The sequence below is a fragment of the Diaphorina citri genome, unplaced genomic scaffold (assembly GCF_000475195.1).
Source record: "Diaphorina citri unplaced genomic scaffold, Diaci psyllid genome assembly version 1.1 scaffold1285, whole genome shotgun sequence".
In the NCBI taxonomy this organism is placed as follows: Eukaryota; Metazoa; Arthropoda; class Insecta; order Hemiptera; family Psyllidae; genus Diaphorina; species Diaphorina citri.
This window is the reverse complement of record NW_007378714.1, coordinates 44,562-69,078: the sequence shown is the minus strand read 5'-3', so window position 1 is coordinate 69,078 and position 24,517 is coordinate 44,562. Positions and strand designations below refer to the sequence as shown.

The 24,517-nt window shown below is 34.9% G+C and overlaps 1 protein-coding gene and 1 long non-coding RNA gene across 2 annotated transcripts in view; one reads left to right on the top strand and one right to left on the bottom strand.

Annotated features, from left to right (window-relative positions):
* LOC103515153 (calcium-dependent secretion activator) overlaps positions 1-17,828 on the top strand; it is a 24,162-nt gene extending 6,334 nt beyond the window's left edge. Inside the window, exons 5-18 of the mRNA XM_008480076.3 lie at positions 149-337; positions 2,790-2,926; positions 3,945-4,132; positions 4,445-4,549; positions 6,206-6,269; positions 7,107-7,230; positions 9,561-9,673; positions 10,605-10,903; positions 11,583-11,738; positions 12,236-12,389; positions 12,758-12,916; positions 13,190-13,306; positions 13,860-14,083; positions 17,592-17,828. Of these exons, the coding sequence (XP_008478298.1) occupies positions 149-337; positions 2,790-2,926; positions 3,945-4,132; positions 4,445-4,549; positions 6,206-6,269; positions 7,107-7,230; positions 9,561-9,673; positions 10,605-10,903; positions 11,583-11,738; positions 12,236-12,389; positions 12,758-12,916; positions 13,190-13,306; positions 13,860-14,083; positions 17,592-17,760 (2,198 nt within the window). The 3' untranslated portion in view covers positions 17,761-17,828. The remainder of the gene's footprint in view (positions 1-148; positions 338-2,789; positions 2,927-3,944; positions 4,133-4,444; positions 4,550-6,205; positions 6,270-7,106; positions 7,231-9,560; positions 9,674-10,604; positions 10,904-11,582; positions 11,739-12,235; positions 12,390-12,757; positions 12,917-13,189; positions 13,307-13,859; positions 14,084-17,591) is intronic.
* Positions 16,984-24,517, bottom strand: part of LOC113469915 — a 12,011-nt gene continuing 4,477 nt past the window's right edge. The window contains exon 2 of the long non-coding RNA XR_003393182.1: positions 16,984-17,808. This is a non-coding gene — a long non-coding RNA (uncharacterized LOC113469915). The remainder of the gene's footprint in view (positions 17,809-24,517) is intronic.

Genomic DNA, 24,517 nt, shown 5'->3' with positions numbered 1-24,517 from the left:
CGAGTATGCATAGGTATTTTTTCACAATTTTGGACTTATCACGGTTTGAAAAAAGCTGCTCATACATAGTGGATATTCTTTCTTTATTCTGCCATCATCAATCAACTGAAGCTAAAATAAAATGGAATCTTGTTTTCATGAATTTCAGATTTGGAGGGAGGCAGATACTTCTTCAACGCGTTCAAGGAAAGCGAGAGCATCTTGTATGCTTGTGATGATGAGAATGAATATCACCTGTGGGTAATGGCCATGTACAGGGCAACCGGGCAATCCCATAAACCCACACCTTTGAATTCCAACGCCGTGAAAAATTCCACAATATCGAAATTGCAAGGAGGTAATAAAAATATATATGTATAGCATAGGTAATACATCTCTATATTTAAAAGGGAAATATGGGACGGGTCATGTATGTAAGTATGTCTGTCCGAATTGATTAGAGAAAACTATGATAGATATCGAAAAAGTGTCAGCGAAGACCCCCAGTAAAATTGTCGTGTATCTTTTTTTCGGGCCCCCCCATTTTTTTTTTTTTTTTTTTTTTTTTCAAGTTTTCGTGGCTTTTTGAGATCAACTTCTTGCATATTACGAGTATATTTGTTCACAAACACACCCTAGGGCGATGTAATCAAATGTGTAGGTGTGAGTAAAAGAACAAGCAGTTGTGTTAAAAACTTTTCTCTTGCTTGGTAGCCTTTGTGGCCTATTGGGTATCAAACGAGGCTTGCACACCGGAAGTTTTATCGGGGTCGATTTTTTTCGGTTCTGTGCTTGGAGTTAAGGGTGCACACAGCCTCGTGAAGACAATTGAGTAGCTACTTAGGATTAACGAGTGGCGGCATTATCAGTGTTAAAAATGAGACAAAACAAACACCAGTCAAAATTAACCCACCTAAAATACTAAAAATTAAGATTCCTGAAGAATACTTATACAAAAAATCCCCTATAACAAAACTTAATTTAATAATTCCGTATCCTCCATGATTTAAAAAATAATTATAAAATAAAAGATAGGCTACCTAGGTACCTACTATGAATGCTAAATTTTACGATTTGACTTGAACTCAAACCATCAACTCCCGGAACTCTAGTTAGGTTAGTCGCATTCACAGAAGATACTGTTTAAAATAATAAAATTTTATTGTACAAACAAGACGATCACAAAGTAGGTACCTGTATAGTTACTAACAAAAGAGTAGGTTAGAATACCTATATTATAAAAATATTTGAAAAATAAATAAAGCACAATTATGTATTACTATTACTCAATTTAGCTGTCGTGATTATCCGATTTTTACCAAATTGTTACAGTCGCGTCCTTGGACCATACCGGGATAACATACCAAATTTCATTTCTCTACGACAAATCGTTCTTGAGATAGGTATTTTGTTCACAACTTTCAACTTTTTCCCATTTGAACCAGTAGTACGTAACGTAAAGACCATGAGCTTAAAAATCACTTTTTTGACATCAGGGGATCCCAAAACGGATATTTCTAACCATTTCCCGATTTTGAAAATTTGGACCATTTGCAATACTTTCATTACTAGTATAGCTCGCTATACTGTAGAAATATAGGGATGTTGAGGTATCCACATAACTTATGAAAAGGGCTTTACCGCAAATATGTAATTCATGGTTTGATTTACTTTTCTCTTGCTTTGTGATTCTCGATCAGTGTTGTGAATCGACTATAAGTGTATTAAGCCAAAAATGTTGAGATTGAGAACCACTAGTCAACAATTTCGCTCCAATCAGAAAACTGTGCATGTTTAGCAGCGAAAAGTACCTAAATCTTGAAATAATTAGGCTTCTTTGAAATTTAAAAATAAAAATCACCTTTTGATCACTTTTTTCCTTAGTTTGAAATTATTTTATTTGGGTATTAGTGTATTGGAAGCACGTGCAGAGGATATCTACAGAGTTTTTTTTTTTTTTTTTTTTTTTCTTAGTGTTTTGGAAACACGTGCAGGGGATTTCTAAAGATTTTTTTTTTTTTTTTTTTTTTTTTGCTAAACATAATTTTCAAAACACCGCACCGTATATTAATTTGCTCTGGTTTCACATCGTGCATGTTTCCATTTTTCCCTGCATTGGTTAAAATAAAATGACGTATAGGATTTTAAGACACCTAAATAGTAGAAGGAGAACCATTTATTATTACCAAAAAGTTATCAGACCTTTAAAATTCCAAACCGTCCCCGAGATATGGGCCTTTTCTGACGGCCAAAATGTCCCATAAGAAATACACAAAGAGTAGAGACTCGGGGACTCAAAGCGAGAGGAGAATCTTTTTCCTCTCGCAGTTTTAGCTTCATTTTTAGTTTTTTTACTTTCTATTATAAAAAAAATATCAGACCTTTAAAATTCCAAACCGTTCCCGAGATATGGGCCTTTTCTGACGGCCAAAATGTCCCATAAGAAATACACAGGGCGTAGAGACTCGGGGACTCAAAGCGAGGAGAATTTTTTTCCTCCAGCAGAGTTTTAGCTTCATTTTTAGTTTTTTTCGTGTTTTTACTTTTCCTCCGTTGAACATTCGCATTCGCTTTGATTGAATGAAAAATATTTTGAGCTTTACGACTGTGTATGAATTATGTATCTACTCCTCACATATCACTGAAGTCTTATAATAGCATGGACATGACATGAAGGACAGATACAAGGTGACTGTGTATGAATTATGTATCTACTCCTCACATATCACTGAAGTCTTATAATAGCATGGACATGACATGAAGGACAGATACAAGGTATATGATTTGAACAATGATGTTTGCTATTTCAGACACGGACAAAGCCAGAAAGCATGGAATGGAGGAGTTTATTTCTGCAGATCCGAGCAAGATGGAACATTCGTCCTTATTCAAATCACTCCAGTCTTTGACATTGGAATACAGATTGAATGATCCGTATTGCTCCATGGTAAGATTCCAATATAACAAAATATCCAAAGAAACTACCCAAAAAATGGACCAGGTTCCTTCGTCGCGAACGTATTTTGATAACGGCTGGACCGATTTTGATGAAATTTCGAGAATAGCTTCCTTTTAATTTTCCGAAAATCGCAGTGGTTTCCAAACTATGACCAAAAAACTACTAAAAATCGTTCATAATATAATAAGCAAGTCATGAAAGATCTTATCAGTCGCAGTGACATGGGGCCTAAATAACCGATGGCCCTTCTTATGCCAATATCGAGTATAGCTTAACATAATATGGCCTTAATTTCATGGTATATGGAATAGTCACGTTAAAATGACGTTAAGTTAAAATTGAGAGGAGGGATTGAAATTTACCATTTTCAGCAGACACGAAAAACTAATTTGAAGGGAGAACATTCGTCCTTATTCAAATCACTCCAGTCTTTGACATTGGAATACAGATTGAATGATCCGTATTGCTCCATGGTAAGATTCCAATTTGGTAAGATTCAGGTACAGTCAAGTACGGTCATATACGATACGTTACGGTCAAGTCCTGTACTATATGGTACGATACGGTACGTTCAGGTACGGTACGATACGACATAGTCAGGTACGGTCAAGTACGATACGGTACGGTGAGCTACAGTACGATACGGTACGGAACAGTCAGATACGATTAGGTACAGTCAAGTATAGTCAGGTGCGGTACGATACGGTAAGTTACGCTACGGTCACCTACGGCCATGCCTCTATGCATACGGCCATGCCTCAGCCACGCGCAAGCGGGCGGAGCCTGCTTGTGCATAATAAGCAAGTCATGAAAGATCTTATCAGTCGCAGTGACATGGGGCCTAAATAACCGATGGCCCTTCTTATGCCAATATCAAGTATGGCTTAACATAATATGGCCTTAATTTCATGGTATATGGAATAGTCACGTTAAAAAAAAAGCGGCGAAATGTTTGGTGACACATTGCGAGACCGTTTTCTAGATGGATATCCATGTCTTGTTCCAGGGTTGGTATAGCCCGGGTCAACTGTTTGTACTGGATGAGTACACAGCGAGATATGGTGTACGTGGCTGCTATCGACATTTGATACTTCTCGACGATCTTTTAGATCGATCTGAGAAGAACACAATGATCGATCCAACATTGATTCATTGCAGCTTTGCCTTTTGTTCTAGTCACGTCTTGGGAAATCGGTAAGGAAATGACACAAAAAAAATTTGCTACATTAGACGCATGTGGCCTGTGTCGTAGCATGCCCATCCCGTAGTATGCCTCTCATCAGATGGGCGAAAAGAGACACAATACTTCCCATTTAGGTGCTGGGCAACGGGCAACACGAGAACACCAGAAAGTAACCCGTTGAAATATTTGCAATCGAAAAACGAGTACCTACAAATTTTTGTCTAGACATAACTGCATACCTACCTAGGTACAAAAGTGTATTTTGAGAGTGTGTACATTATTCTACACAAACATATTTTTTATATTTATTTTCTTTATTTCAGGCCCGAAGGGGTGGTTGGAACAGTTACTCAAGAAGAAAAAAATAGATTTAATGTGATCAAAGAAAGACTGAAAGAACTTTTAATTAATCAAATAACCAATTTCAGGTAATTCTATAAAATAACAATGTTCCCATTGATTGGATTGTGGAAAATCCTGGTCCAGAAAAGATAATCCCCCACAAAAACACAAATGTGAAAAAGGCCAAGTTCCTATCCAAAAATGTCGGCCTATAAAAGTGGTGATATCAGAAATTTAAGGCCAAATCTGCATTCCCAGTTTTTCGTGCCTGCTGAAAATGCTGAATCTTAATTCCTTCAACCTTATCTCAATTTCAACTTGGCTATGTTTTTCCTTCAGGTTTCAGGTTTAATCATTTATTTATTTGAGTACTCATAACTTTTTCGATTTGGGGGGGTCTACTCTCATAACTTTTTCGATATCTCTAACCATTTACTGAAAACCGCCAAAAAGCGGTTATTTTAGCCTGTGGGCGGAGCCCAGTGCAACTTTTGCCGATTTTCAGATTTTTTGCCTTTACTTACTCATCAAAACCTACCATCCTGCCAAATTTCAAGCTTCTACGACATCTAGAAGTGCCTAATCATTTTGATGAGTGAGAGAATTAATGAGTAAAAAAAATACGATTTTTGCGCCACTATATCTCCGGAACTACTTGGTATTAGGAGCTCAAATTTTCAATGTATGTTTATATACCTTACCTAAATATGTGCCCTGAATTTCAAAAGTTTATCACTTCGGAATTTATGCAGTTAGATGGCTATACTGTGGATTATATCGAGCCCGCAAGTGGTGAGTTCAGTGTCTCCAGACTTACTGATTTTTCACTAAATTTTGTGAATTCTTGGCATATCTAGTGATTTGAGGTCAAAATCTAGTGATTTTTGAAAAAAATGTAATTTCATTGCAAAATTGCTCCTAAAGCTGAAAAAATAGACTATTTTTTTCCAGAAACCTACAATTTTTGCCCCTTCAAATTAGTCGTGTATGCAATATGCACTGCTTTAAATTTAGTGAAAGCGCTATAGTTGCATTCAGAGGAAGCCGATCTATGAAGGTGGGAAAAACCTGCCGAATCGGTTCGTGTAAAGATACACAGGCGTGCTTACTGGAACTTGGCCTGGTGCACTGCCGTGCGCTCGTATACTAGTAGTTCTGTGAACTGTAGACCTCACTCAAACTCTTTTACCCAAGCAGAGGACAAAGAAGGTACTAATGAACGTAATTCACAAGTATCGAATTAGAACAGAAGATACCTACCTACCTATACCCCATACGTCTTACGTAATAAAGAGGGAATACCTATAGGCTATAGGTATGCCTTACGTAATAAAAAGGACAGAGTACAGGTTTTATTTACAATCACTCAAAAGATTTAAAGAATGGGTAATTCACAAGTATCGAATTAGAACAGAAGATACCTACCTACCTATACCCCATACGTCTTACGTAATAAAGAGGGAATACCTATAGGTATGCCTTACCTTACGTAATAAAAAGGACAGAGTACAGGTTTTATTTACAATCACTCAAAAAATTTAAAGAATGTTTGACCTTTTTTATAACAATAGATTTACCAAGGATTCACAAAATTATTTTTGTAGAAATAATGATGAAATGAAATAATCTATTGGACCCTGAAACGTGCAGACCACAAAATATGTCCCGCTCAGTTCTGGGAGCCCAAATTTCGACGTGCCTTGAACTTATAAACTTATGTTCCAAATTTTTCTTTTTTGTAGGTACGCCTTTCCTTTTGGTCGTCCTGAAGGCATTTTGAAATCTACTTTGTCATTACTAGAAAGGGTAAGTAAGAAACCTTAATACTACATTTTTCATGGAACTTTTCCTTCTCAATTTTATTGGTACCTACACCTACTCCGAAAGTTTCATTCCTGGTAGAGTTTTTTTCCTCTAAGTATGTGTTTTAATTTTCTTGCTGGGGGACGTGAAATAGGGAGTAGACTAGCTTGGTCTGGCTGGGGGATTGTAAACAGAGAGGATACCAGCCTAAATTTCCCTTTCTAAAAAAATAGCAAAGGTTGAGTGCGAAGGGCATCCACTCGTAAAAAAATTGTAGCCAAAACCAAATGATAGCCCAAAGCAACCACCCTACCTGAAGTAGCTAAGCCTGACACGTTGACAACGATCACACTAGGACTGCCCAATGGCCATCACCTCAGGGCTAATTGAGAGACTGACGAAAAACGTCAACCCCGTCTGAACACGGGAAAAGTCGGAGAAGAAGACACGTTGACAACGATCACACTAGGACTGCCCAATGGCCATCACCTCAGGGCTAATTGAGAGACTGACGAAAAACGTCAACCCCGTCCGAACACGGGAAAAGTCGGAGAAGAAGTATATATTGTATATGTGTTTGAAATTCGGGGTGTGCCCACGAGGTCAGTCTAGTGAAAACAATTTATGTAGTTGCAATTTCAACAATGTAAAAAGATTATTTTTTTATCTCAACGTATGTAAAAGGAATCACTTATTAATGCTGATGGTATCCACAAAGATAAGAAGATCTATATCAGCTTCACCGGAAATAATTAAAATTATATTTCTTAAATAATGATTTAAGACTGATTTAATTTAATATCTAATGCCTTGTGCTATCTCTCTCCCCCTTGTTGTCAGGTCTTAATGAAAGATTCCGTCACGCCAGTACAACCCGAAGAAGTTCGCGAAGTAATAAAGAAATGTCTGGAAACTGCAGCACTCATAAACTATTCCAAACTATCGAGTGAGGCAAGAGTCGAAGGTAAATCTGATGGTTCTTCTAAAACTAGAAACCCAACAGAAGGTAAACAACACTTTGGCGATGTCAACATTGTCAACTGATTAGATTTAGAAATCGCTATAGTTATAGACTCTATAGAGAGTACCCAAACCGCATTTATTATTTATTTTTGTTTCGGCACCTCACATTTTTTTTTTTTTTTTTTTTTTTTTCAAGTTTTCGTGGCTTTTTGAGATCAACTTCTTGCATATTACGAGTATATTTGTTCACAAACCACACCCTAGGGCGGATGTAATCAAATGTGTATGTGTGAGTAACAAGAACCAAGCAGTTGTGGTTCAAAATTTTTTGTGGTCAGCCTGTGTGGCCTACTTGGTATACCATTCACACCGGACAGTTTTACCGCGGTCGATTTTTTCGGTTCTGATGCTTGAGTTAAGGGTGACACAGCCTCGTTGAAGGACAATTGAGTAGCTACTTAGGATTAACGAGTGGCGGCATTATCAGTGTTTAAAAATGAGGTAAGGTAACAATTAACTATGGTTAATATCTGATGGTGATTATCCGATTTGTTACGCCAATTTTACAGTCGCGTCCTTGACATACCGGATATACATAGCCAAATTTCATTTCTCTACGACAAATCGTTCTTGAGATAAGATTTTGTTCACACTTTCAACTTTTCCCACATTTGAACCAAGTACGTAACGAAAGACCATGAGCTAAAAATCACTTTTTGACATCAGGGATCCCAAAAACGGATATTTCTAACCATTTCCCGATGAAAATTTGACCCATTTGCAATACCTTTCATTACTAGTATAGCTCGCTATACTGTAAAAGTTAGGGATTGTTGAGGTATCCACATAACCTTATGAAAAGGGCTTTACCGCAATATGTAATTACATGGTTTCGATTTACTTTTGCTGCTTGTGATTCTCGATCAGTGTTGTGAATCGACTATAATTGTAGTAGCCAAAATTTGAGATGAGAACACTAGCAACAATTTCCGCCCAATCAGAAAACTGTGCATGTTTAAGCAGCGAAAAGTACCTAAATCTTGAAATAATTAGCTTCTTTAAATTTAAAAAATAAAAGTCACCTTTTGACACTTTTTTTCCTTGAGTTTGAAATAGGTTTTATTTGGTATTAGTGTATTGGAAGCACGCTGCAGCAGATATCTAGCAGAGTTTGTTTTTTTTTTTTTTTTTTTTGCCTAAAACTAATTTCGAAAACACCGAAATGTTTGAGATTGAGGAACACCACTAGTCAACAATTCCAGTTACAGCAGTGAGAAATGGATGGTGAAATTGGGACATCCACTAATTTTCTATAGTTTTCATTCTTCAGTTGCACTAGTTCCAGAAGTGAGAAATGGATAGTGAAATGGACACATCCACCAATTATCTAATTTTTCAGTCTTCAATTACAGCAGTGAGGACAGCTTTTTTTATTATTATTATTATTATTATTATTATTATTATTATTATTATTATTATTATTATTATTATTATTATTATTATTATTATTATTATTATTATTATTATTATTATTATTATTATTATTATTATTATTATTATTATTATTATTATTATTATTATTATTATTATTATTATTATTATTATTATTATTATTATTATTATTATTATTATTATTATTATTATTATTATTATTATTATTATTATTATTATTATTATTATTATTATTATTATTATTATTATTATTATTATTATTATTATTATTATTATTATTATTATTATTATTATTATTATTATTATTATTATTATTATTATTATTATTATTATTATTATTATTATTATTATTATTATTATTATTATTATTATTATTATTATTATTATTATTATTATTATTATTATAACAAATAAATAAAAAAAGCTGACAGCGGAAAGAGATTCCGCTTTGGACGTTCATACTTGCTGTCACAGACCACTTGTATATTCAATGGTTATCTGAGTTCTTCTGAGTGAAATTTTGCTATTTTTTAAAGAAAAAAAAATCCAAGATACATGGGTTTCTGTGGGTAAACACCATAGAATATGCTTTTGCATTCAGGGTGTTCGGTGTTGACGTTGAAATTCATATCTTCTTAGTTGAATAAAAAAGTCCGATAATAAAATACGGTTATATACATCAATATTATTGAGCGATAAGGTCCTCAATCCCTTGACAAATAAATCAAATAATACACCTCGGTTAACACCAGCCTGAAAAATCAATCAACTGGGCGACTGGGCCATTCCTATTAATAGTATTAATATTATATTATACAAGTAACTATTATTTACAATCAGATCTGTATTAATAATATCCTATCCTTTACAATTTCACAGAGGATCTTACAGCTGAAGGTGGAGTTAGTCCGAGTAAGAAATTGGAAGACTTGATTCACCTAGGTGAATTATGTGTAGATCTTCTGCAGCAAAATGAGGAACATTATGCAGAGGTAATTAAATAATAGTAATAATAAATGTACCTGTATATATATAGTACCTACATATGTATCTGTACTTTTAAGGAACATGTTTTGTTTCTTATACCTATATCATCTCATGAGCTTTTCTTCTTCTTTTGTCGTCGATAGATATAGCTATCGATAAATTTTACCGATATATTGAAATCGGACATTTCGATGTACAGATATATACCTATACCTAGGTATAATATATATTTATATGTATTTATTTTTTATATATATATTTTGTATAAATACATCCCAACTGCCAAAGGAAAATCTACAGTGCTTCCTCGCCAGATGCTAATATGCTCATTGCACAATACGCATTGAGTTGTGCGCATACGCCTAAAAGGCAATGTCTAGTAAAACTAGCTGTTTCAGATTTCATCAAAATCAATATTAACATGAAAACAAAAGGAAAAATGACGTTAAGTTAAAATTGAGAGGAGGGATTGAAATTTACCATTTTCAGCAGACACGAAAAACTAATTTGAAGGGAAAAAAAAACTTGCCTTAATTCTCTGATCTCACCTCTTTTATAGGCCGAAATTTTTGGATAGAAACTTGGCTTTCTTTTCACATTTGTATTTTTGTGGGCATATAAAGTAGGTACATACATATTTTTAGCTCAGGTACTCGCGGATGCAACTTTGATGATAAATTTCAGATCAGGGACGCAAATCGGAGGCACGCAAGTCGGATGTCACCCTCGGGACACAATTCAGAGCTTCCCTGATCCCAAAGGCAAGCCAAGACGTTTTCCTTGTCAAACATAGATTTTGTTATCCTTTTTTTCAACCCTAGACGTTCACGATATTCCTCACGATTCCTAAAGATTCTCCAGAAACCCAGTCCAGGGAAGGGAAAGACAATATAAACACTCTGTAAAATGGACTTATATCTGTGATTTATTTTCTAGGCGTTTGCGTGGTATAGCGATCTACTTGTAGAGCATGCTGAAATATTTTGGTCCTTATTTGCTGTTGACATGGATCAAGTTTTGGCTGAACAACCTTCCGACACATGGGATTCGTTCCCATTGTTTCAAATTTTGAATGAATATTTGAGAGCAGACGAAAACTTGAAGAATGGGAGATTCCATCAACATCTGAGGGAATATTTTGCTCCTTTGGTAGTACGATATGTCGATCTGATGGAATCATCCATTGCTCAATCTATACATAAAGGATTTGAAAAGGAAAAGTGGGAGATCAAAGGGTAAGAACCGTTCCAATGTTGTCTTGATTCTAAAGTTGTGTCCACACATACCTAGTCGACCGGCTGTCTATCGATGTCGACCGAACCGTCCAGATTGCCTGAACAAGATAGATTCACCTCGTCGATCGACGGCCGGTCTACTACGTTTGACACACCTTAATAAAGATTTTCTTCAGTTAATAATAGCAATTGACCGATCGAAGTGAAAGTCTACGTTTTAACTCGACAGTTTTGCATTTGGTTTGGATGTTTGAATGTTTATAACACTATACTTAACTCGCGATTGTCTGGTCTGATTTTGATTAAATTTGGTACATGATTTTATGAGATCAAGGCACGTCGATCCTTGAATTTGGGGCCCCACAACTGAGGTCTATTTTTGGTCTACCGAAATTTTCCTTCTAGTAGATGGGTCTTAGTCATAATCATAAAACCTTGTGTTCTTTCTGTAAAAAAGTAAGTACTTACTTTGTTCAAAAAACTCAAACTCCAGGTATAAAATATATTGTTTTAAAAAAGCAACAGGTTACTGCGAATCTTTCTGCACATGCATTTTAACCTTCATACATAGTGTTACATACATTCATTAAAATTGAAGAGTTACACTTATCATTAGGTACTTTTGAAATCTATTTTAATTACTAATCATAATTTAATATTATTGTATGCTTGATTTCAGAAATGGCTGTGCAACTTCAGAAGATTTATTCTGGAAATTAGATGCCTTACAATCATTTATTCGAGATTTGCATTGGCCTGACCAAGAATTCAATCAACATTTAGAACAAAGACTTAAACTAATGGCCTGTGATATGATTGAATCTTGCATTATGAGGTACGAACACTGTTGATTGAAATACTACGAAAACTAATTCGATAATAATAAAAGTTTAGGTATAATAATTATAATAATAATAATAATAATAATAATTTATTACTTGGAATTGGGGATGAGCAAAACAACTTCCGTGGCCGAGTGGTTATCACACTTGGCTTGCACTCCGGTGGTCTTCGGTTCGATAAGAGAGGGAGAGGTGGTGGTGTACATGAGAGTAATAATTATTATAAAAAATTAATAAAAAAAAAAAAAAATATTAGGAAAAAAAAACTATTAGAAAAATTAAATAGTATTTGTATCCTTCAGGACAGAGTCAGCATTTCAGAGTTGGCTCAAGAAGGGTGTGTCATTTGTTTCGACGGATTACATCATTCATTCTGAAATGTGTGCCATGATCAATATTATCGCTGATGCTATTATAAAAAATTAATAAAAAAAAAAATATTAGGAAAAAAAAACTATTAGAAAAATTAAATAGTATTTGTATCCTTCAGGACAGAGTCAGCATTTCAGAGTTGGCTCAAGAAGGGTGTGTCATTTGTTTCGACGGATTACATCATTCATTCTGAAATGTGTGCCATGATCAATATTATCGCTGATGCTAAGAATCAATCTCTCAAGTTATGTGCTGTGGATGGCATTGATGTGGTAAGTTTTTGTGGATGGCATGATTAATGTATAACTTTATAGGCTCTGGTAAAATCCTGTCTTAGTATCATCATCGTTCAAAGTATAAATAGGTACTATTAGAATTAGGTATACACATATGGAGTTTATTCAAAATGAACATATGAATTGTGTTTTATTTTAAAGAAAAGATTACAAATTTTACGGAGAAAAATAGAATGATGGAAAACGAAGATGGTGTTTATTTCCCGTTGCCAGAATACGACTTTTTATCAGGAGAGTAGGCAATTAATGATTACCATTTCTAAATAATCTTAAGGAAACAAACACTCATAGGTAGCTAAGTCTCTTATGAATCTCATTTCTGATTTGTCCGTTTTTGATTTCAGCACCAGTACCATATTAAAATTGACGACCTAATAGAAAAGACTTCAGCCAACATGATTCAAGGTCTGATTTCAAAATTAGTTGCAGTGTTAGAAAACACGTTGGCTAAGCTATCGCGTTACGATGAAGGCAGTCTAATTGGATCCATACTCAGCCTAACTGTAAGTCAATCTCAATCCATATTGATATTAGGTACCTAGCAGCAAGTTGCCCCTACTTCGCCTCGGAAAACTCATCATAATTCGAGATCGGTTGAGATTTCCGGTAAATACTCTCATTACTTCGCGCCGTTTTCTCATGAAAAGAGGACAACAACAAGTCTATCAGCGTCACAGACAGAAATTTTTCTACTGCGATTGTTGGGATCCTTGATGCATAAGGAGTATAATATATCTTAATACGTGGTATTAAAATGATTTGTTCATTTTCCACAGAACGTATCAGGGAATGGCAAGGAGTTGGGTCAAGCATATGTGAACTTCAGTAGAAATAACATGGATCAAATTAGAAGCAAAATCAACGATGAACTGTGGATTTTGAATTTTTTTGAGGTGGGTAGATGAAATATTGAAATAATAAAATTTATAGGGTACTTCTTTTCTATTCTATTTCGATATAATACACATGTGAATTACATTCATACGTACAGTCGTCTCAGCTTAGGCAAAAGAGTCTGAGTGAGATCTACAGTTCACAAAACTACTTGTTAGATTTTTTTTAGTGACATGGGAGGGATTCTCCATTTTCTCGTCCGATCCGAGATTCTTTAAATCGGCGTTCTAGCAAATTCTGCAAATATAGCTATAGACGTCTGAATTTATGGGGAACATTGAAAAATACATAGTTGCTATAACTTTAACAAAAAAGTCAGCGTCTGAATCTGGTTGCAAGTTAAACCTAGGTCAATTTTCTATTATTGTATTTTATTCTCATCCCTCACCCCTTTAATAGGTATGGTGTTAACTAGAGTCGCCATCTTGGACTAGTCCAAGTCAAGTGAAGACACAGTACCTATTTTTAATTCATCCTCTAGTTATAATATAATGCTAGTTGACAAAGTATCCCGTTTGGAAAATATTGGTATGGTGTTAATTTCTATTTCAGTTGTGGTACACAGCACAGATGAAAGTCTTGTGTAACTGGTTATCAGAGCGGGTTGATAATTCTCTCCATGTGTATCAATGCAACTGCCTCAGTCATTGTGTTAAGAAGATGTATTCTGATTTCGAGTTACAAGGTGTCATGGAGGATAAGTTGAACTCAAAAACCTACCAGACGGTGTCACAGAGAATGCAAACAGAGGAAGCCACGTGCGCTTTGACAATGAAGTAAGTAAAACTACTCGATCAGTAGTTTAAAAAAAAGTAGTATAGTGATACTATATAAAAAAACTACGGTTTTATTTTGCACAAGCAGGCTCTGCCCGCTTGCCAGGCAATATGCAAAACAGCGGTTTACATCGTTTGGTGAAAGAAAATTTCGGAAAAGTCGTACCATTTTCCAGTAGTAGGTACAGGAATCGTACTCCTTATTGCCAATCAGTTGAGTTTTATGATCCCGAAAGTGGTTTTTCCTGTACTACTGGAAAATGGTACGACTTTTCCGAATTTTCTTTCGCCAAACGATGTAAACCGCCGTTTTGCATATTGCCTTATGGTCAGTCATCTAATTTTCGCACTCCTTATGGCCAATCAGTTGAATTTTGTGTAATCTTTTTTTTTAAGAGGTTTGACAGAGGGAACTGTAACTGCTATGGTCTTATCGTCCCGAAATCGAAGAGAGAAGGAAGACAGGATAGGAAGCCAGCCGTTCCGAGAACGAACATCATCCCATCAGGATAAAATCCGCCCCGGGCGGGAATCGAACCCGCGGCCTAGCGCTTACAAGGCAGACGCACTACCAACTAAGCTAACTAGGCTGGCAATTTTGTGTAATCAGTTTTTTAGGTATACCCTCTACTTCCTTTATATTTTAGGAGTATGTGACAGGTTAGTTAGTTTACCGGGGATACCAAACATACAACAGTCGGTGCAAGCATACCTAAAATATTATATGAAATGGTACGACTTTTCCGAATTTTCTTTCGCCAAACGATGTAAACCGCCGTTTTGCATATTGCCTTATGGTCAGTCATCTAATTTTCGCACTCCTTATGGCCAATCAGTTGAATTTTGTGATTAGCACTCATCTTATATCAGCACTAAAAACTTGTTCCATTGTTGCGAATTCAAATTGACAGTGAAACAATAATGCTTTTTTTTTAAGAGGTTTGACAGAGGGAACTGTAACTGCTATGGTCTTATCGTCCCGAAATCGAAGAGAGAAGGAAGACAGGATCCCCCCAAAGTTTTTTTTTTTTTTTTTTTTTTGCGATTATTGCTATTATTCTTATTATTTTCAAAAATGTTAGCAGGCCGGATAAAATCGTTGGGCGGGCCGGATTCGGCCTGCGGGCCGGGGTTTGCCCATGGCTGTCCTAGGTAATAATTAGATTTTTTTATATATAAATAGAAATCATAAATTTACTTGGCATGTTATATTATGTACCCCTATTCATTCATATACCAATATGAAATTCTATCCTTTCTTTTGAAACAGAACTTTTTGTGTTTTCGTTTTATCAGGTGATATCTACTGTTTGTCTTATAAATAGGTTGGCTTAAGTCCTTGTGTCCTTAGCGAAAAATTGCGTTCAGTCGAACACGAATAATAAAATTAATCATTATATTTAAAATTATGTTCTAAATTTAACTACTGGCTAACTTTGACAGTAGGTACCGAAGTTACAGGACCGTATTCAGGGAGGTCCAGTAATCGTATCTGACTGTTCCGTACCGTATCGTACTGTAGCTCACCGTACCGTATCGTACTTGACCGTACCTGACTATGTCGTATCGTAACGTACCTGAACGTACCGTATCGTACCATGTAGTACAGGACCTGACCGTAACGTACCGTATACTCCGAACATTTGGAGCATCCCCCCCCCCCTGGGACATCACTGTTTAAACTCTCGGGCTCTCCCTTCGACAAAATCCTGGATACGGCCCTGACTAAGTAGCATTTTATTTTCCTAGTAGAAAAGTTCTGTTTTTCAATACTTTCGTTGATTAATATTTTCTATCTTTATCTTTTTATCTACATTATTTTAAAATGAGAGTAAGAAGATTAGTATTAGTATAAAATATTATTGTACACACTATAACAAATGTAGACTGTAGGCACTAGGGAAAACCCCGCCATCTGTGATGTGTCCAAATATTTGTTTTTGGCTTCCAGTTATTTTATCAACTTAAACGTAATTATATGATATCATCATCATTATATTATTATTATTATTATTATTATTATTATTATTATTATTATTATTATTATTATTATTATTATTATTATTATTATTATTATTATTATTATTATTATTATTATTATTATTATTATTATTATTATTATTATTATTATTATTATTATTATTATTATTATTATTATTATTATTATTATTATTATTATTATTATTATTATTATTATTATTATTATTATTATTATTATTATTATTATTATTATTATTATTATTATTATTATTATTATTATTATTATTATTATTATTATTATTATTATTATTATTATTATTATTATTATTATTATTATGCCGATTTCTCACTCGCGAGTCGAGTAGGCGAGCGAGTCGCTGATATTCGGGTTTTCGTTTGGAAACTCTCGGCATACGGGTATACCACTATACCCCTCCCCCTCTTCAGTTCTCTTTCTTGCATCATCATCTAGTAAGAGGCAAGAGGGGAGAGGGGGGTAGTGAATCATTCAACTCGTTCAAACGAATAGTTTTTCTGACGAATAGATTTGTACTCGAATAGAAACTGTATGTTGCAATAATATGTGGCGAGTGCGCGAGTGAACTCGGGTCAGAGAACCCAATGAATAGTTTTTCCACTCGAGTGGAACAAAATAATAATCGAGTGGACTCGAGTGAAGTCAAACTCGAGTTCACTCGAGTAAAATCATTCACTCGGCCCATCACTATTAAGTTACCACATCATTTTCCACACGCCAAGAAAGGCCGAGAATGGCCTATCTCAGCCCAGTACATAAACACACCGTCATAGTGGGCCTATTTAAATCAAAAGGAAGCTATTCTCGAAGTTTCAGCAAAATTGGTTCAGCCGTTTCGGCTGTGCGTTGATTATGAATGAATGTATGAATGAATGAGTCAGGGTTTACTCTTTTATAAATATAGATTTATTGAGGTACCTAAGTTGATTTATGTATTCAGAAAATTGATGGTGGAGATGCCACATTCACCAAAACAGTACTCATATTACTCCTCACATAAATGTCAGATGATGTATTCCTCTGCAAGTTGATGGCTGCTAGGGTGAATACATTGCCAATATTGGTACAAACGAGAAGGTCCTGCACTTCCCCACACTCCCCACAGTCGCAGAGGATATCTTCCTGGGTATTGTGGGAAAGCTGAGACTTCAGAAATATTATTCCTGTTGCATGCCAGCAGATTACACCTTTTTTATCGTTCAAATTTCCTTTTGAAATTTTAAAAGAAAATGCTGATCTGGGAAATTTCTTACTAAAAACTTAAATCAAAAAGATAATTTCACTGTTTTAAATCTTTCTTATTTTAATGGAAATTTTGTGTAGATTTTATTGGTGAAAACCATTTTTCTCTATGTTTGATTAGAAAAAACTCCACTAAACCGTGGGACCCTCTTAATAAGAAACCTCATTACTCTATAACAACTAATTTTCGTCATTTCCCTTGAATTACTTACTATCGAGGTTCGACTGTATCTTCATTTTCAATTTCAGTGACGAAGACGTGGGTAACGAAGAACCTGGTAACAGTGCCGCAGTGGAAGAAGGTGATATAGTTGATAAATTATCCAACGCCACTACCAATGTAGTGGACAAGATGGGATCCATGGTGGGGAAACTAGGAGGCAACTTCACAAGACTTGGATCACGCAATTGGTTCTAAGGTATAAATATCGTGAGCTGGTTTGTTATGTTGCAAGTAATATCCGTCCTACAAGTTAAGGAAGCGTAAGTAGGTACCGGCCAAGTTATAAACATAATGGTCAACTTTTCTCATTAAAGTCAAAATGTTTTTTTTACAAAACCGTTTTCAGCTTTCTAGGTGTTGTGGTTCTCGAGATAGAGCGATCAGTGTGTGAACTGTGAAATGTGAATGAGTGAATGGATCTTGTTCTTTTAATATAAGATATCTCGAGAACGTAAGATCTAGAGCAGGGGTTTCCAACCAGCGGCCCGTGGGCCACATGTGGCCCGCCAGACCATTTTTGTGGCCCGCGAAGCTTTTTAGGGTTTGTACAAACTTACCTAAATGTAAAAAAAAAAAAAATAGTGTAGGTAGTTATCATTGAGTCATGGTGTTCAGCTACAATTAGGAGAATACTCTGAAAAATTTCGCCTGCGGCGCTCCAAATTCGATCGGATTACGTTTCTGAAAAGTTGGGGGGGGGAGTGCTACCCTATGTACATATTTATGTGGCCCGCGAAGTACCTCCCAATGTAGAATGTGGCCCCGCATACACGTGGAAGTTGGAAACCCCTGATCTAGAGACTTGAAATTTGGTATGTAATCCACAAATGTGACAAGGATCCAACACTTTTGGTGAAGATCGGTGCAGCAGTTGGCGGTATTTTGGTCGCTTTTTGGCGGTTTTCAGCTCTACGACTAAACAGTTAGAGATATCGAAAAAGTTGTGAGAGGAGACCCCCAAAATCATACCTAAGAAACCCAGCTAAGCATAATTTAATAAGATAAGCAAATGTAAAGTTCACACCAGATTTTTCTCCTTTACTCTAGGCAAAATTTGTACCTGCTCGTTTTTCGATTGTAAATATTTCAACGGGTTGCTTTCGTGTTAACTCAGCACCTAAAGACCTAAATGAGAAATATTGTGTCTCTTCTCGCCCATGATGAGAGGCATACTACACGAGATGGGCATGCTACGATACAGACCGCACGAGTCTAATGTAGAAGTTGTTTCAATGCTACGAAATCGAAACGGCGGTGAAACACTCATCTTTTTTTTTTACTTTCTTTTTTTTTACTCTTGGAGCATCCCCAAGAGTAAATCCTGGTTACGGTCATTCTACGAGTATACAGGGTGTCCCAGAATGTATGCTTACATTGTTTTTCTCGAAGCCTGTTTGAAATTTCGAAAAACAAAAAAAACTTTTTGATTTTTGATGCGGATATTTTGGCAATATCGCGATACCCAGAAAATTTTGCGAAGTCCGCGAATTGGTAATAAAAAATAGGGGTTCCCATTTAAAAGTTCAAAGTTGGCACCCAATTCGCGGACTTTGCGAATTTTTTCGCGCATCGCGATATTGCCCAATTATCCGCATCAAAAATCAAAAAGTTTCGGGTTTTTTTGTTTTTCGAAATTTCAAACAGGCTCCGAGGAAAACAATTTAAGCATAAATTCTGGGACACTCTGTAAATTTATGATTGTTTGAACTCTTCACTCACAATAGTAGGTAATAGAAAGTTAGAACGATGACGAAAAAATTATAGGAAATGCGTTAACAAAAATATAATTGACTTATCATGACAATATCTATCTAGTTATTCTAGAGTTACTCTTCAAGTAAGTAATAATAATACAATAATAAATAATTAATCCGCTAGCCTAAAATACTAGTCTACTTACTTCAGGCCAGAAACAACAAATCTTTACACATCAGGCCTTTAATAGGTAAAATATTCGTGATCGTATGTTAGGGGATTTACTTTTAAATGGAATTTCGTAAGAAGGTACCCTTAATAGCTCTTTCAAACTTTTTTTCAATATTAATATTTTACACGTACTTACATATTTCTATGAAATACACAATAAGATTAAAATAGGTAAAATATTCGTCACAGATACAAAATTAAAATAATAAAAATATTTCTGTAGATACCTAATGTAAAATGTAGTTGTGGGATTGTAATAAAATAAATATATTTTCTTATTCTGTAATAAATAAAATTCTTTGGAGATTTGTTATGTAGATGCGGATGTAGTGTTTCTGTTGAATTTTGTAGGATGTAGAAGATACTCGAGTTCCGATAATGATAGGAAGATGTAAATAGGTACGAAGACATGGCTGAAGTTTTACATACTTTCTATTTTTATTTTTCAAGAAATAATTAGAACACACTTTATATTGTAATATACGTAGGTATGAACAGGTTTTTTTTTTTTTTTTTTTTTTTTAAAAACAATTTTTATTTTAATATACGTTGGTTTGAAAAGGTTTTTTTTTTTTTTTTTTTTTTTTTTTAAATAAAATCTCATCTCATGCCTACCTACCTTAGACCTATCACAATAAAGAAATTTTAATTGCGTTAAGCATAAATGCTTGCCACAAATGTCGTTCCCCGCTTAATACACTACGCTAAATATTATGACTTGATTTGGATTCGAACCACCAACCTACAGATCCAGAGTTCACCGTACTAACCACTACATGACTACACTATTGCGGTACATTATGTAGATTATACAGCGGATATGTAGGTAGGTACGTTTTTCATCAAATTTAGGAGGGACTATTTTGTGTTGTGTGGGGCAAGATTAGATTTAAGCGGCCAAAATTCCATTTTCCATGGAAATGGGTTCCTACAGTTTGATTCTTGATATTTATTCGTCCCCTTAGAGCAGAAATTCTCCGCAGAATTTCTGCTAATTCGCAATAAAAAAAAAAAAAAGCAGAAGAAACCGGTTGTAAGCGAGAGACCCTCCGGGGGTATGCAAAAAAAAATGTATGGCGGACAAAAGTATAAAAAATAATAGAAAGTAAAAAAAGCCATTCAATTTCTTGAATAAGAAAGGGACAAACGTCAAATTCGGCCTGACCAAAATCGCGTGTTTCGTAACGTAAAAATCGGACATGACAACGTAAATTTTTACTCTCTCTTTTTTTTTTTGAGCTTAAAATACTGGTAACACAACAAAACTGAACGTTGTAAATCGGGGCTCAGGTGTATTCCGATCAAAATTTTGTGCTCTGGCACTGGTTTTAACAAAAATAGTTTCTCGAATAAAATGAAAAAGTCATGACACAGCAAATAAGGTCTCATTGTGACTCTTGAATAAAGCGCAAGTTTTCCTGAAAGATGGAGATCTGTGCGCTAAAATTTTCTCTGACAAAAACCGCGTGTTTCCGAAGGTAAAAATCGGACATAACAACGTAATTTTTTGGGGGGCATAAAAAACATATCAAAACTGAACGTTGTAAATCGGTGCTCAGGTGTATTCCGATCAATATTTTGTGCTCTGGTTCTGGTTTTAACAAAAACAGTTTCGCGATTAAAATGAAAAAGTCATGACTTAAAAGCTGACACAGTTTCTGTAATTTTGTGAAAAGTGTTTTTTTTTTTTAACTTTTCTCGGAAACGAAGCCGAAGTTGGGAAAATGACCCACAGAAACTTTTTGGAAATGATGAGATCTACCTACCCTAACTACATCGGAACTGGAGTTTTATTATTATCTCTCAAATGATCACTCCTTAATTCTCAAATCTTGAGGACATGAACTTGTAGATATCAATATTTCAAACATAGCTTATTTAAGAATATAGTCGTATATTATTATGCTCCTCTGTTTCTCATGTTTTAATACATGGGTTTCTGTGGGTAAACACCATGGAATATGCTTTAGCAAATTAGCAGCCTGTCGAAGTTGAAAAATGGCGGAAGAGGTTGATAATAAAATAGGCTAATGTTCTTATGTATCTATCTAATACTTACCCTAGGTATGTAGGTAGGTACCTTAAATTACATATATTCCGTGTTTTGCGAATTAAGGATTGATACAATGTGCATTGGGCCTATGATGTTTGTTATTTTTACCCAACACAAGTAGGTAATTAAGGCCCAAGTGCTTGGACGTTCCTAATATATTTAGGTGGACTACTAAACCATTTTCACGTTTTCGTGTGCATGACCAGTCCTGAATTAAAAATCTTAAAGGTTTCTTCTGTCAAAAAGGGATCCTTCTGCTTATGTTAAGGTGGTCTCTTCTTGATCCCTTGTGTGCCACGTCCATTTTGTTTAGGACTGTTGCAATGTTCCTTCTGCTTGAATACTAATTGCGTCTACCATTTCGATCGATTTTTAGTTGCTACGGATACAATATACATACAGTCGGGTGCAAAAGAAAAAAAAATGCAATCTCGGGTGCAAAATAAAATCGGTACAGTTTATAGGTACCTAGGTATTTCCATTTCTTTACTCTGACAGCCTTTTCTGAAAGTTTTGAAAGTATTTTTAAATGTATTCTGGAACTAAAAGCTCATGCGTTGTCGTCAACATACAGGGTGTAGGTATAATATATAATAAGAACGTGATTCAGCATTATTCGAAATTCAAAACCATTCTCTAGAACTCTAGATATTTAGAGTGGCTCGTTTTTTATTTTTATACACCCTTTTTGCCTCGAATTGTTGGCACGTAAGTGTATTTTATATTTTACTAAAAGCCTTATTATAAAAGGATCCTTTTTTGAAGAACTAGCACACGAATTTGATTTAGGAGACATTTGTTCAGGACTCCTTAAAATTATTAAGGGATCCTTTTATGAAATCTCCAAAGGAATCCTAAATAATTAAGGAACTAGATTATATACTTGGGCCTAAATGTAGAAAATTCCAATAATAATTTAAAAATTCCAAGAAATAATACATTAGACCAAAAATATTTTAAACTTGATATTAAAAAATATTATTAATTATTTATATTAATTGTTTCTTTTTTGTTGATCTGTTAAGTTAAGAAAAAAATAATTGTTTTGTAATTCATAGGCCATTTTTCTCTATTTTTAATTTTAATAAATTTATTTTCAACTTTTTTTATAATAAAATTTTCAGATTGTGAGTTATTTGCTGTACGTGTAAGTTTTATTTGCTGTAGGTACCTACCTTGGTGTTATCATTTCAGTTTGCGCCAAAAGCTTGACACAAAATATGTCATATAATAGATTAAATTCTTCATCAGTTTCGATAAAAACCTATTATAATACTTATTAGTATCATAATAATTATTAGTGTCGGATTCCCATGAATGTCTTAAGGTAGAAACACCTAATCTACCTACCTAATGAATTTTTTCACTTCTTTCCCTCTTCATGTTAACCAAACTTGAAAATTACATCGCACAGCAATTTAGATAAAATACATAATACCCATGTATTTTAACTTTCTATTACTAATGTTATAGTTATAGCGAAGCTATAGGTACTAGTAATGAGAAAGTACGTAAGTATTGCAATCGGTCCAAATTTTCAAAATCGGGAAATGGGAGGAAATAGGTATCCGTTTTAGGTTTTTAGCCCATGGTCTGTACGTATGTACCTATGTAGTTACTAACAGGTTTAAAAGGGAAAAGGTGGTAGACAAAATATCTCAAGAACGATTTGTCGTAGAGCGATGAAATTTAATATGCTATCCCTGTGTGGTCCAAGGAAGCGACTGTAACAATTTGGTAAAAATCGGACAGTCACTCATCCAGATATTAACCAAAGCCAATGTTGCTTCGGACTTTTCCCCCCCTTTTTACATTGGGAGTATTTCGATTCGAGATAGAAAACTGTCCACCAAAAATTGGACGCCGTAGTCGGCTCGGGACTATTAATATTTGCGTAGTGTCAGTGTTACTAGTGTCTACCTATACAAATTGAAGATAATTTACAAATTTTAGATGATATTAGGTATAAGTACCTACATAGATAGGTAGGTAGGTACCTACCTTACTAATTTTATTGTTAAGAATGAAAACTCGATTATAAATTTTTGATGGCAAATTATTCACTCCTGATAATATCTTGTAAGTTTTCACTCATCTAGATCGTTATACTCGTACTTTTTATTTAATACTTTGTATCTTAACATTACGCTATAATAGTCAACATTTTGAAATTCACTGGTTTGTATGAGCTTTTTCAGAATAATCCATCGAGAGATACATACCTACCTATTAGCTAGGGTGATAAATGATTATAATGCTGGCCAGCTCCTTGGTCTTTAGAAAGTGTGGGAACGGGAAAGTTGAAAGTGCTACGAGCTATTTGCATAGGTAAATGATTTTATAGAGCAGTTTTCTGTGTACTTATAGCTTATAGGCACAGAACTTGATTCTTTTCTGTCTTTCTTTTCTTTTTTGCTTTTGATTACATGACATCCAGGGTCTAATTAGAAATAAATCGTACAATGTGCATTGGGCCTATGATGTTTGTTATTTTTACCCAACACAAGTAGGTAATTAAGGCCCAAGTGCTTGGACGTTCCTAATATATTTAGGTGGATACCTGACCGTAACGTACCGTACTGTACCGTTTTACCTGACCATACTATTTTGGCACCATATTATACTTTTATTCGTTATCGTCCCTAATTTGGGCACCACTGCGAGTTTTGAAAAATCCGTTCTTAGGATACCTTTACTTACTAAAAGACAAGACAACTATCTTACTTACAAACTTCATGTAAATTGACCCACCCGTTTTGGCCATGGGTCGATTTTTAGTAGTTTTTTGGTTATAGTTTGGAAACCACTGCGAGTTTCGGAAAATCCGTTCTTATAATAGTGGGCCTATTCAAATCAAAAGGAAGCTATTCTCGAAGTTTCATCAAAATTGGTCCAGCCGTTTCGGCTGTGCGTTAATTATGAACGATTTTTAGTAGTTTTTTGGTCATAACCACTGCGAGTTTCGGAAAATCC